At 34.1% G+C, this 12,160-nt stretch overlaps 1 protein-coding gene across 1 annotated transcript in view; it reads left to right on the plus strand.

The window, feature by feature from the left end:
- The window catches only part of HSPA4L (heat shock protein family A (Hsp70) member 4 like), a 47,431-nt gene that overhangs the window by 13,492 nt on the left and 21,779 nt on the right, over window positions 1-12,160 (plus strand). Inside the window, exons 5-10 of the mRNA XM_045202391.2 lie at window positions 2,024-2,146; window positions 7,389-7,488; window positions 7,964-8,097; window positions 9,984-10,228; window positions 10,354-10,430; window positions 11,581-11,732. Of these exons, the coding sequence (XP_045058326.1) occupies window positions 2,024-2,146; window positions 7,389-7,488; window positions 7,964-8,097; window positions 9,984-10,228; window positions 10,354-10,430; window positions 11,581-11,732 (831 nt within the window). The remainder of the gene's footprint in view (window positions 1-2,023; window positions 2,147-7,388; window positions 7,489-7,963; window positions 8,098-9,983; window positions 10,229-10,353; window positions 10,431-11,580; window positions 11,733-12,160) is intronic.

Here is a 12,160-nt window from a genome sequence, read left to right on the forward strand (position 1 = left end):
CTAAGTACAAAATGGATGATGAATTATATGGTAAGACCTGAGGCTGTTGAAGGGGGAGGGGAATAAGATGGAAAGAAGGGGAAGGGACTGGGCAAGGAACCTGTATGAATGACCCACGGACACGGACTACAGTGTGGGGACTGACTGTGGGAGCAGGGAGTGGGGTGGGGTGGGCGGGGCAGAGGAGAGGGCAGTGGGGGAAAAATTGGGTCAACTGTAATAGAATAACAATAAAATATTCAATAAAAGTTGAAAATAAATAAAAGAAAATAATTTAAAGAAGACACCACGAGAGGTTAAGGACAAAGACAAAATGTGAAGCCAATATTTTAGGTGACATTTGTGAGTCAAGGGATGATGACCAGGAAGTTGGGTGGGTTATGATAGCAACAATTGAGGTAAAGAATAATATTCAGATATTTCTGGTTATTGACCATATGAAGCAGTTTTATTTGAAACAACTTCTTTTGCCTTTTTTCTTTAAAAGGAAAATTAAAAATTGTGCTTTGTAGTTTGAGAAAAACAGAGTAAGACGTTTTTTTAAAAAGGCCAAACCTAATTTTTGAGTGATATAATTTTTATGCCGTCATAGTGACTGCATGTAAGAGGCTTTGAAAACATCAATCAGTCCTGTGCCAAACAGTTTCCTCATCTTTTGAGGATTGCAGATCTTTAGAATTTGAATCCTTAATCATTTTATCCATTTTTTTGACATTTGTTTGGGTATACTTTGGTGTGTATTTCATCCAAGTTTATATTCTTATAAAAAAATACAGTATTATCCTGCCTCCTATAATTTGATTGTCTTCCCTGATATTGATATCTTCCCACATTTAGTAATTTTAATAAATTATACTATATTATTATACTATAATTTAACATATTATACTATATATACTTAGTGTTCAATTTACTTTTAAATTGATTAAATGGATATCAATTTTCGGCCTTTTTCAAAGTTAGTTTTATATCATTATATACACATTTATACACATTTATAAACATATATCATGCTGCTTGCGAGAGAAGTTCTTTAAAGCACCTCGAGATTTTAGTGTCATAGAAAAAAATTTATTCACTCCACTAGAATTACAAAGGTAAAAAGACATTGCCTTTTCATCAGTAAATTAAATGTGTAGTCATTATACGGGTTCTAAGGTAACTTTGTATTGCTTACAAATTTCGTAGTTGTCATTATAAAAGGGTTTGATTACTTGAGTAAGCACAGGTCCTCTGCTGTTCCTTGGCTGAGAAGCACTGTAAAGTTTTATTTTATGGGCTAAAATGCAACCCAGTCTTAAACCTGTGTATAAGGTGAAATAGTTATTTGGTTAAAAATAATTTTTAAATTTAATCTCTACATCTGTAATGTTTAGTACATAATTATCTCCAGAAACTTTGGAGTAATGCATATTTTTAATGGAAATTTTCTTTTCTTTTCCCTTAATGTTCTTACTACCTTTCTCAAAACCATATGACTAAAACTTTCATTTTAAACCCAGGAATAGTTATAATTTTCAAAAGAAAAATTATTTGATCTTTTTTCTTTGTTGTTAGCTAAGGAACTGAATTATAAAAAATTGCCTTTGTGGGAGGTGGAGGTCTGGAGCAGGTAAAGACACTTTTGCAAATAATTTGGTTGTAGCACTGTGTGTTAGACACTGAAACTTCAGAACTAAGACGTTGCAATACTAAAACAGTCTTTTGGGGCTGTAACTTCCTTGAGCAAGGACTTTGCCTTTTTCACTGCTGTTTATCTATCACGTATAGAGTAGATTTTCACAGAATATTTGTTGGATGAATAAATGATTCAATAAAAGTCTTAACTCTTGGCCCTGGCTGGTGTGGCTGGGTGGACTGAGCACTGGCCTACATACAGAAAGGCCACAGGTTTGATTCCCAGGTAGGGCACTTGCTGATCTCACACATCGGTGTTTGTCTCCCTCTCTTTTGCCCTCCCTTCCCCCGTCTCTAAAAATAAATAAGTAAAATCTTTTTTAAAAATCTCAATGTTTGGTTTTAGGTGCGGTACCTAGAAGAAGAGAGACCTTTTGCTATTGAGCAAGTTACTGGAATGCTGTTGGCCAAGCTTAAAGAGACTTCAGAAAATGCTTTGAAGAAACCAGTAGCTGACTGTGTGATTTCAGTAAGTTTTACTTCAGTAATGAATACTCTCGGATCATATTTTTCAGTGCACAGTAGTCCTTTCTTACCTACATGTGTTGAGTTCCAAATCCCCCAGTGGATGCCTGAAACCATGATAGTACTAAACCCTATACTTACACTATGTTTTTTCCTATGTATTCATACCTTTAAGTCTTGAAGGAGGCACTTCACAGCTTCTTTTTGGCATGTTGAAATTGCCAGGCATCACTACTTTTGCACTTTGGGGCCATTATTAAGGAAAGTAAGGGGGACTTGAGTACAAGCACTGTGACACCAACCACAACAGTAGATCTGATAACTGAGGTAGCTTACTAAGTGGTCCACAGATGGGTAGTGCATAGAGTGCAGGTACTCAGAACAAAGGGATGATCCCCCCCCTCACCGAGGCAGGACAGAGCAGGATAATGCTAGATTGCATCACCCTACTCAGAATAGCCTACAGTTTAAAACTTATGAATTGTTTATATGTGGAATTTTTCTATTTACTATTTTTCAGACCTCAGTTGACTATAGGTAACTGAAACTGTGGAAAGCAAAACCGTGGATCAGGGAGGCCTACAAGTATTAATGTTACATTAAAATATTTTTCTTCCCTTCTCTTTACTCATTCTGACCTTATCCAATAAAGATAACCTAAATTAGGGGAGTGGTGGGAGGAAAATGGAGACAACTGTACTTGAACAACAATAAAAACAATGTGAAAAAAATAGAAAAATTTAAGAAAGATAACCTAAATCAATTTTTACTTTTCATGAAAAACAGATTACCTTCTTTGATAAAATTCAGGATAACCACCAAAAGTTGATTGTGATCATCAGAGAATCTTCCAAAAATGTATGTGGTTAGTGACTGCCACTTACCCCTAAGAAACTTTCCAGGTAGCACTGAACTTCCCAGCTCTACTTTTAACATTTTATGGCAAAGTTGAACATTCCCATCTGGGACTTTGAGATTGTGTTTATTACGTATCAGATGGAAAAGATCTTTCTTTTGAAAATGAATTGGATATATTTAACATATCCAGTACTTTCAGAGGGTTTGACATATGCATACACCCATGAAACTATAATTACTATCAATGTAATAAAACATTCATCACCACCCAAAATTCCCTTATGCCTTTTAAAAGTAAAAATTGTATATAAAGTATACAATGTGATGCTTTGATATACATATACATAGTGAAATGATTAGTGTAGTCAAGCTAATTAATATAGCCATCTCCTCATATACTTACCTTTTTATTTATTTACTTATTTGTGATTAGAGCACCTGACACCTACTTTCTTACAGAATTTTCAGGATACAATATTAACTATAAACTCCATGCTGTACCTTAGATTTCTAGAACTTATTCATCTGATATAACTGAAACTTGGTACCCATTGGCCGATATCTTCCCATTTCCTCACCTCCCTGCCCCTGGTAACCACCATTCTACTCTCTGCTTCTATGAATTCAACTTTTGTAGATTCTACATATAAATGATACCACGCAGTATTTTCAGGAAGAAAAGATATTTCTTTAAGGAAACATTTCTTTAACAAAACATTTAATTATTTATCCTATCTCCTGAGATCCCATTATATATTGATAACTAGTTTTTAAGTTATGTGTTGTCACCTAAATGTGAATATATTTCTAATACTATTAAACTTGACTATGTAAATTCAAGAGTTTTATGTCCTCAGAAAAATAGAATCAGATTATGAACTCTTTGGTGAATTTAGTAATTAGATTTTTTTCATAGATATTTGGAATTTTTTAAATTAGAAATACTAAACCTTAATAGTTTGTTTTCTAGACATTTAGTAATAGTACATAAGAGTTTACCATTGGCCAGGCACTATTACAGGCATTTAATATATATTGACCCACTTGATTCTCAGAACCTCACTACAAGGTAAGATATTATTAACTCAAGTTTTATAGATCAAAAGCCTGAGGCACAGAGAAGTTCAATAACTTGTCCAAAATTTACACAGTTGTAAAAACAGAAGTCAAACCCTGATAGTTCTTTCCCAGATGAGCTTACAAGTCTCCCATCATACTGCCGCTAGAAACTATATGTCAGAATGGTAAATTTTAAAATCCTATTTAAATTCAAATCCCAATTTATTTAGTTATACTTGATTTACTTTCATGTCAGAAATTAGTGCTAGCAGAGAGCATTATAAATTTCTTGGCCATTATTAACTTTGTAGTTAGTGCAGTAGACACATTGTGAGCTATACAAGGGTAAGTATTTTTTCTGTTTTATTCATTACTATATTCCTAGTGGCTATAAAAAAGTACCTGATACATAAGTTCTCAATGAGTATTAAACCATATATATAGTTTAGTATTTATTAGAAGGATAATACCAAAATCAGGATAAACAAGCTTATCAAAAATCAAGTTCTTTCTGGTTTATAACATCTGTTAAATGAAATTTCTAAATTCAAAAAGCAATAAATTTTAGAGGAGTATATTTACTTAAAACTGAAAATTGGGAGAGCCTTAAGTCATTTTGTACATAAATATACTTAATTAGCTTTGTAGTAAGCTGTTTGTAGACCAAATCATAGTGCTTCTTATTTTAATAGAACCAAGTGTATGTAAATCTTAATTGTAAGTTTAAGCCTGAATTTTGCTTTTAATAGAAATATATTTAATGTTTTTTGGTGATCTTAAAAGAAACATGTTCATCCTAAGTCCCCTGAAATGTAATTCCCCTCTCCCTTTGAAATACGACATTTGGCATTATATTATTCTGGTAGCGTATACATACACACCAAAAAATTCATGTTATACATGCTTTTTTTCCAAAAGTATTAGAGATACTATTCCATTACAATTCAGATCTACTTGATTCTTTCTGAAAGCTACATATGGTTCCATTAAATAGATATGCCATAATATATTTAATCTCATTTTAACATATCCTTTGGTTTTTACTTTTTCATTATTAAAGATGAACATAAATATATTTTTTCATAGGTCCAACCAGCATAAGAAGGATTTAGACTAATATATTTTGGAAATACTGCAATATTATTCTATTTTTTTAAGTATATTATTGATTATGCTAATACAGTTGTCTGATTTTTTCCTCCCCTTTATCCCCTTCTGCCCTGTATCCCCCTTCCCTCCAGCATTGCCCCCACCTTAGTTCATGTCCATGGGTTGTGCATAGAAGTTCTTTGGCTTCTCCATTTCATATAGTGTTCTTAACCACCCCCTGTCTATTTTGTACTTACCAATTATGCTTCTTGTTCCCTGGAACGTTTCCCCCATTCTGCCCTACACCCTCCCTGCTGTTAACTCTCCATGTGATCTCCATTTCTGTGATTCCTTTCCTGTTGTAGTTTTTGAGTTTTTGGTTTTGTATTTTAGGTTCAGTTGTTCATAGTTGTGAGTTTGTTGTCATTTTACTGTTCATAGTTCCTGATCTTCTATTTCTTAGATAAGTCCCTTTAACGTTTCATATAATAAGGGCTTGGTAATGATCAACTCCTTTAACTTGACCTTATCTGGAAAGCACTTTATTTGCTCTTCCATTCTAAATGATAGCTTTACTGGATAGGGTAATCTTGGATGTAGGTCCTTGCCTTTCATGACTTCGAGTACTTCTTTCCAGCCCCTTCTTGCCGGTAAGGTTTCTTTTTTGAAATCAGCTGATAGTCTAATGGGAACTCCTTTGTAGGTAACTGTCTCCTTTTTTCTTGCTGCTTTTAAATTCTCTCCTTATCTTTAATCTTGCATAATTTAATTATGATGTGTCTTTGTGTGTTTCTTCTTGGATTCAACTTCTTTGGGACTCTCTGAGTGTCCTGGACTTGCATGTCTAGTTCCTTTGCCAGATTGGGGAAGAAATGAAGGAGATTGGGGTTCTCCTTCATTATGTTTTCAAGTAAGTTTTCAAGTTCTTGCTCTTCTTGTTGTCCTTCTGGCATCCCTATGATTCAGATGTTGGAACATTTAAAGTTGTCCCAGAGGTTCCTAAGCCTCTCCTCGTTTTTTGGAATTCTTGTTTCTTCATTCTGTTCTAGTTCAATGTTTATTTCTTCCTTTTGTTCCAAATCATTGATTTGAGTCCCAGTTTCCTTCCCTTCATTGTTGGTTCCCTGTATATTTTTATTTCACTTTGCATAGCCTTCACTTTTTCCTCTATTTTACGGCCATATTCAGTCATTTCTGTGAGCATCCTGATTACCAGTGTTTTGAACTCTGCATCTGATACATTGGCTATCTCTTCATGGCTTAGTTGTATTTTTTCTAGAGCTTTGATCTGTTCTTCCATTTAGGCCATATTTTTTTGTCTTGGTGTGCCTGTTACTTAGTAAGTGGCAGAGCCTTAGATATTTGCCAGGGTGGGGCAACCCAGTTGTGGAGCCGCATGTGGGGGAGGGGTCCAAGAGGGAACAATGCCACTTGCTCAGCTCTCAGCCATCTTTCAGTCACTTCCCCTGATACCCAAACACAAATTAGGCCCTTCTGGCACTTAGTCCCTCGTGCATGGGCTTGTATACATTCTAGGACACTATGGATCCCTCCAAAGGACTCTCCTGTGAGGCTGGGAGTTTCTCTCACTGCCACAACCCCCACAGGTTTTTACAGCCAGAGGTTTTGAGGCTTTATTTCCCCATGCTAGAACCCTGCGTTGCGTGGTTTGTTCCTTCTGGTTTATCCACATCCAAATATGTGACAACTGGGTCCACCAGCCGCCTCCTCATGCCTCGTTGCCCACCCAGGTCCCTTGCCTTGCCCTGTCCTCTCTGCTTGGCTGCCTGTCTCTGCCCCTCCTACCAGTGTAAATGAATGTTTCTTCTTTAACTCCCTGGTTATCAGACTTCCATACAGTTCTATTTTCTGGCTGTTCTGGTTGTTTTTGGTTGTTTTTTGTTTTTAAATTGGTGGTTGTCCTCCTCTGGGTTGGGCTAGGAAGCAAAGCATATGTACCTACACCTCCATCTAGGCCGGAAGTCCTTATTCCATATCATTAATTGCTTTAAATTTGTGTTTTTACTTTACGTCAACTTTTATAATAGGTAAACATTTTATGGTATAGAATTGACAAACTTAAAAAAAAGAGTGTATTTTCTTATTTATTTAATTTAAACACCATTCTTTGCCTTAAGCTGCACACAAGTTTTAGTGTAATTTTTCATTTTTCGGCTGATGAAACATTTAAGGAAAATATATTAAATCAAATTAATAAACTAATTGTTCTTAAATACCAGATTCCAAGCTTTTTCACTGATGCCGAGAGAAGATCTGTCATGGCTGCAGCCCAGGTTGCAGGTTTAAATTGTTTAAGATTAATGAATGAAACTACTGCAGGTGAGCACTTTGCAGTTTGAAATCACTGTTAGAAAAATACTGTTATAGTATTTTTATAATAAATGCAAAACATTTATTTTTTAACTATTATGTACTGGTTCTTATAAGCTTATCATTTTGTAGTACATCATTTTGCAGAAGTTAAACATGTCTTACATTGGCTATAAAAATCACTAATATAGAGTTACAGATAGGTACTGAAAAAATTAAATTAAAAACATTAAGCAGGTTATGAAAAGGTAGATTACTTTGAAATTAATAATTTGTATTCTGTGTATTATTTTTTCTTTTTAATTAAATTTATTGGGATGATACTGATAAATAGGAAAATATAAGTTTTAAGTGTACATTTTTATGATACATGAGCTGTACATGTACACTACTGTGTATTAAAGTGTTCAGTATTAATGTGATTTATCTGTTTTCCACATGATTGCCATGCTGGAATTAACCTAAATTTTTTGTTCTTACACAGTTGCGCTAGCATATGGAATTTATAAACAGGATCTTCCCCCGTTAGATGAGAAACCAAGAAATGTAGCATTTATTGATATGGGACATTCTGCTTACCAAGTCTCAGTTTGTGCTTTTAACAAAGGAAAACTTAAAGTAAGTAAACAAATGATTTGCAGTATTTTACTTTTATGGTTCAGAGCATATAAGGCTATATAGAAGACCATAATGCCTGTGTTTAAATCCTGGCTGTGCTACATAAAAACTGTGACCTTGAACAAGTTACTTAACCTCCCTACACCTTAAGTTTCTCATCTGAGGCTAATGTAAGAAATGATCTCAGAACTTTTGAGGACAAAATGAGTTAACATATATAAAATGCTTAGAATGCCACATAGTAGATACTAAAATATGTGTTAGCTATTTATATTGTTGGTGTTACATCAGCTATCATGGAGTATAAATTCATATATTTATATCTAAATATACTTAGGAAACATTTTATAGAATGATTCTGTTGTTTTTAGAAACATTTGCATCTGGGAGTCCTAATCAAAAAGTTCTACAATGTGATATCATTTACTTCTATGTGCTTATCTTCTTGTAGTTGGTATTTGGTTTTATATTCATTTTTACATTGATTATCTTATCCAGAGGAACACATTCTCTCTCTCCATTGTGCACATGGGTAGAATTTACATAGAAGATGAATTGTTTTGGGTGATCCAACACCTTTTAGAGCCTTTTGTCTTACAGTTTATATTACTATAATGTTCTTGTAATCAGAAAAGTAAACGGAGATGACTCACATGAATGTGGAGTAGTTTTTGGTAAATTGGTTTAATCCTTGGTAGTTAGTCTTGCATTTTAATTTAACGAAAATTAAAAGAACATTTAACATTTAATGTTCTTTTAATTTTCCTTAAATGTTCTTTTAAGTGGGGGAGGTGGAGCTCAGGTGAGCTTGCTGCTGGTTCCTAACTGGTACCTGTCCACAGCCTGGGAGTTGGGGACCCCTGCTTTAGAGTGATCTGTAATTTTTAGATCATAGAAACATTAGAACGTTTGGTAAAAGCTATGGTCCTCTCTCCAAAAGGATGCACATTTGCACTAATTGCATACAAGCACAATTTTGCATTTAATTTTGAATAATACTGGACCTTGTGAGAAGTCTCTGGGAAGACATCCGATCAGATTGTACTCACATACAACCATCATGTTTACCACCATTCCACCACCCATTCTTGTGGGGAAAAAAGCAGACAAAACACACAAACAGTGGGAGTTTTTTAGTAGTCACTTTTTTTTTTTTTTTTTTTTAGTAGTCACTTTTGTAAGTAGTCATTTCTGGCCTGTACCCTGGAGAGAGAGATTAGATGTCTTGGTACTATGATTTCTAGAGCTCTAGTGTTGAAGTTCTGTGACATCTATTCCTGTTGCACCCACTTGCTAGCTAGGGTTTATTGCTCAAAAAGCTTATCATATCTAGTTCTTGTCTCTCTTCTTCACACTTTGCTATTTTTTTCTTTTTGGCCTCTCATGTATTCTTTAGTTTGTTCTGTATTTTTATAAAAATAGCTTAGTTTTTTTTTTTAATAATTGAAGGCCTAATCCCTGGTCTATAAATTGACCAATTATACTATAGTATTTTAGATTTAATCCTTGGATTAGGTTTTTGGGCTGCCTTGTTTTTGGTTACATGCTTAGGACTATTTCTTTGTTCTGTTAAACTTGTTTTTTGGCCTACCTGTTCAGTGCTATTGTAGAATCAGAGGATGTGTAGTGGTAAAGTTTTAAGGTATAACTCAATCATTTTAGAACTAGAATTATTCTTAAATTATATGTTGATCTGTAACCTAAAGCAGAGTAATTCAGAGTGGGTAAATATGTTGGCTAATATAAATTATAATAAATATAAGTGATTTCAAAATTGGCACCCGTGTGATTTTTGAGAAGTTGACTTTATTTTGATTTTAAGAGCTTTGTTTGTTTGAAAGCATCTATTTTTCTGAAAATTCATTTCTGGTTTTTCAATTAAACAGGTCTTGGCTACTACCTTTGATCCATATTTAGGTGGCAGGAACTTTGATGAGGCTTTAGTAGACTACTTCTGTGATGAGTTCAAGACCAAATATAAGATAAATGTGAAAGAAAACTCTCGGGCCTTGTTGCGTTTATATCAGGAATGTGAGAAACTAAAGAAGCTAATGAGTGCCAATGCATCAGACCTTCCACTGAACATTGAGTGTTTCATGAATGACCTTGATGTTTCTAGTAAAATGAACAGGTACCATGTATGTTTTCAGTTGGAAAAGTGTTTGCTCATATTTATAATGTTAGATTCTGTTATTTGAGAAGATGTACTCAATTTTGAGATCTCAAAATGATGAATTTTATTTCATTTTGCCACAGGGCTCAGTTTGAACAATTATGTGCTGCCCTCTTTGCCAGAGTTGAACCACCATTAAAAGCAGTAATGGAACAAGCTAGTAAGTGGAGATTATCAGACTAACTATCAAAACTGTAGCATAGCGTTATTCAAGTGAATGATATAGGACAGTGATTTTTTCTCTTTCATTATTTTTTTGAATTTATTGGGATGATACTGGCTAACAAAACTCTACAGGTGTCAGGTGCACAGTTCCACAACACATCACCTGTACACTGTATTGTGTGTTCCCCATCCCAGGTCAAGTCTCCGTCCATCACCATTATTCCTCCATACCCTCCCCCACCTCCCCCACCTCAGTCACCATGCTGTTGTCCGAGGACAGCGATTTTCAGTCATTGTGCCTCAAGAGTTTTCAACACATGCAATACTGACTATTTTGTCAAAGGCACCTCTTTTCCCTTAGATTGTCGAAGAAAAAATGACAACAGCCAACATAACAATAGCTTTCTGGTATATAATTTTTTTCTTAGACTAGCAAAAAAAAAAAGAAAGGTATTTTTTGGTGTGCCACAGCATTTTAGTAATTTTGTATGTGCCATGAGATGAAAAATGTTGAAAATTGCTGGTGTCGGAAATGGTAAAAGCTATAAAACTTAATGTGTTTTTTTAAGATTTGTATCTCTCATTTTAGAGGAGGGGATTATAACTCATTCTTTATTGTTAAAAGTAGGGTGCTAGAAATCTAGGCTTTTAAGAACTACTGGTTTATTGTTTACATCATAAAACTAATGCTGGTAAAATCTGAGGTATTTAGAAGATTCTAAGAATGAAAATAAAGTAGAAATGGAGACATGATTGCTTTTTGTTAAAGTTTTTGGTAACTAATGAAAAGTAGCTTCTATGGAAAAAAATGTTAAAATTGAAAACTATTTCCAAGGAAAGAAGTGTATTTTGTCCTTTAAAAAAATTATTTTCTGTAGGGATTTTTGAGGTGAAAGTTAAAACATTGAAGGGCTCTGGAGAGTCACTGTAGAGCCTATGAGGTGCTTGTCTTTATTGCCACTCCGTCATCTGGACCAAGTGCAGTGCCCAGCACGTAATTGGTATTTATTAAATTTCACCTTTTATTCTTACTTTGAGCAAATGAAAAAACCCACTTTGTAAAAAAGTACTTTGCAAGTTCAACTTTTCACATTGTTATGAAAGATTACCTTATTTTTCTCAATTGAAAACATTTTGCTTTCCAGACTTAGAACGTGAAGACATAAGTAGTATAGAAATTGTAGGGGGAGCAACGCGAATTCCTGCAGTGAAAGAACAAATTACTAAATTCTTCCTTAAAGACATAAGTACCACATTAAATGCTGATGAAGCTGTTGCAAGAGGATGTGCATTACAGGTATGGTTATTAGTCTTTTTTTAATTGTATATTTTACTGGCAACATGGTGATAGGCCTAAAAGGAGTTTAAGTATTATCTGTTCTAACCATTTGTCAAAAGGCTAAAAGTAAATTGAAATTATTCCTGAAAAGTAAGTCTTAGGTCTTTCCTATTTATATTTTTAAGCTATCATAAGACACTATGTCTCTATAACTCTACTGAAAGAACATTTTTATTTTACCAGTCTGTGTAATTATTCCCCTTTAAAACTCTTTTTTTGATATTTTAAAATACATTAATTTTTGTAAGGTCACAGAAAGAGTACTCTGACACTTTTAAATTTTAACTAGTTACTATTAAACAGTAATTTTTAAAATGTAACAACTTTATTATAGGGACTTTATGAAGCAATTTAATCGAGGGTAACCTAGGGTGTATTTTGTGTTT

This window comes from Desmodus rotundus, chromosome 9 (assembly GCF_022682495.2).
Source record: "Desmodus rotundus isolate HL8 chromosome 9, HLdesRot8A.1, whole genome shotgun sequence".
Taxonomy (NCBI): Eukaryota; Metazoa; Chordata; class Mammalia; order Chiroptera; family Phyllostomidae; genus Desmodus; species Desmodus rotundus.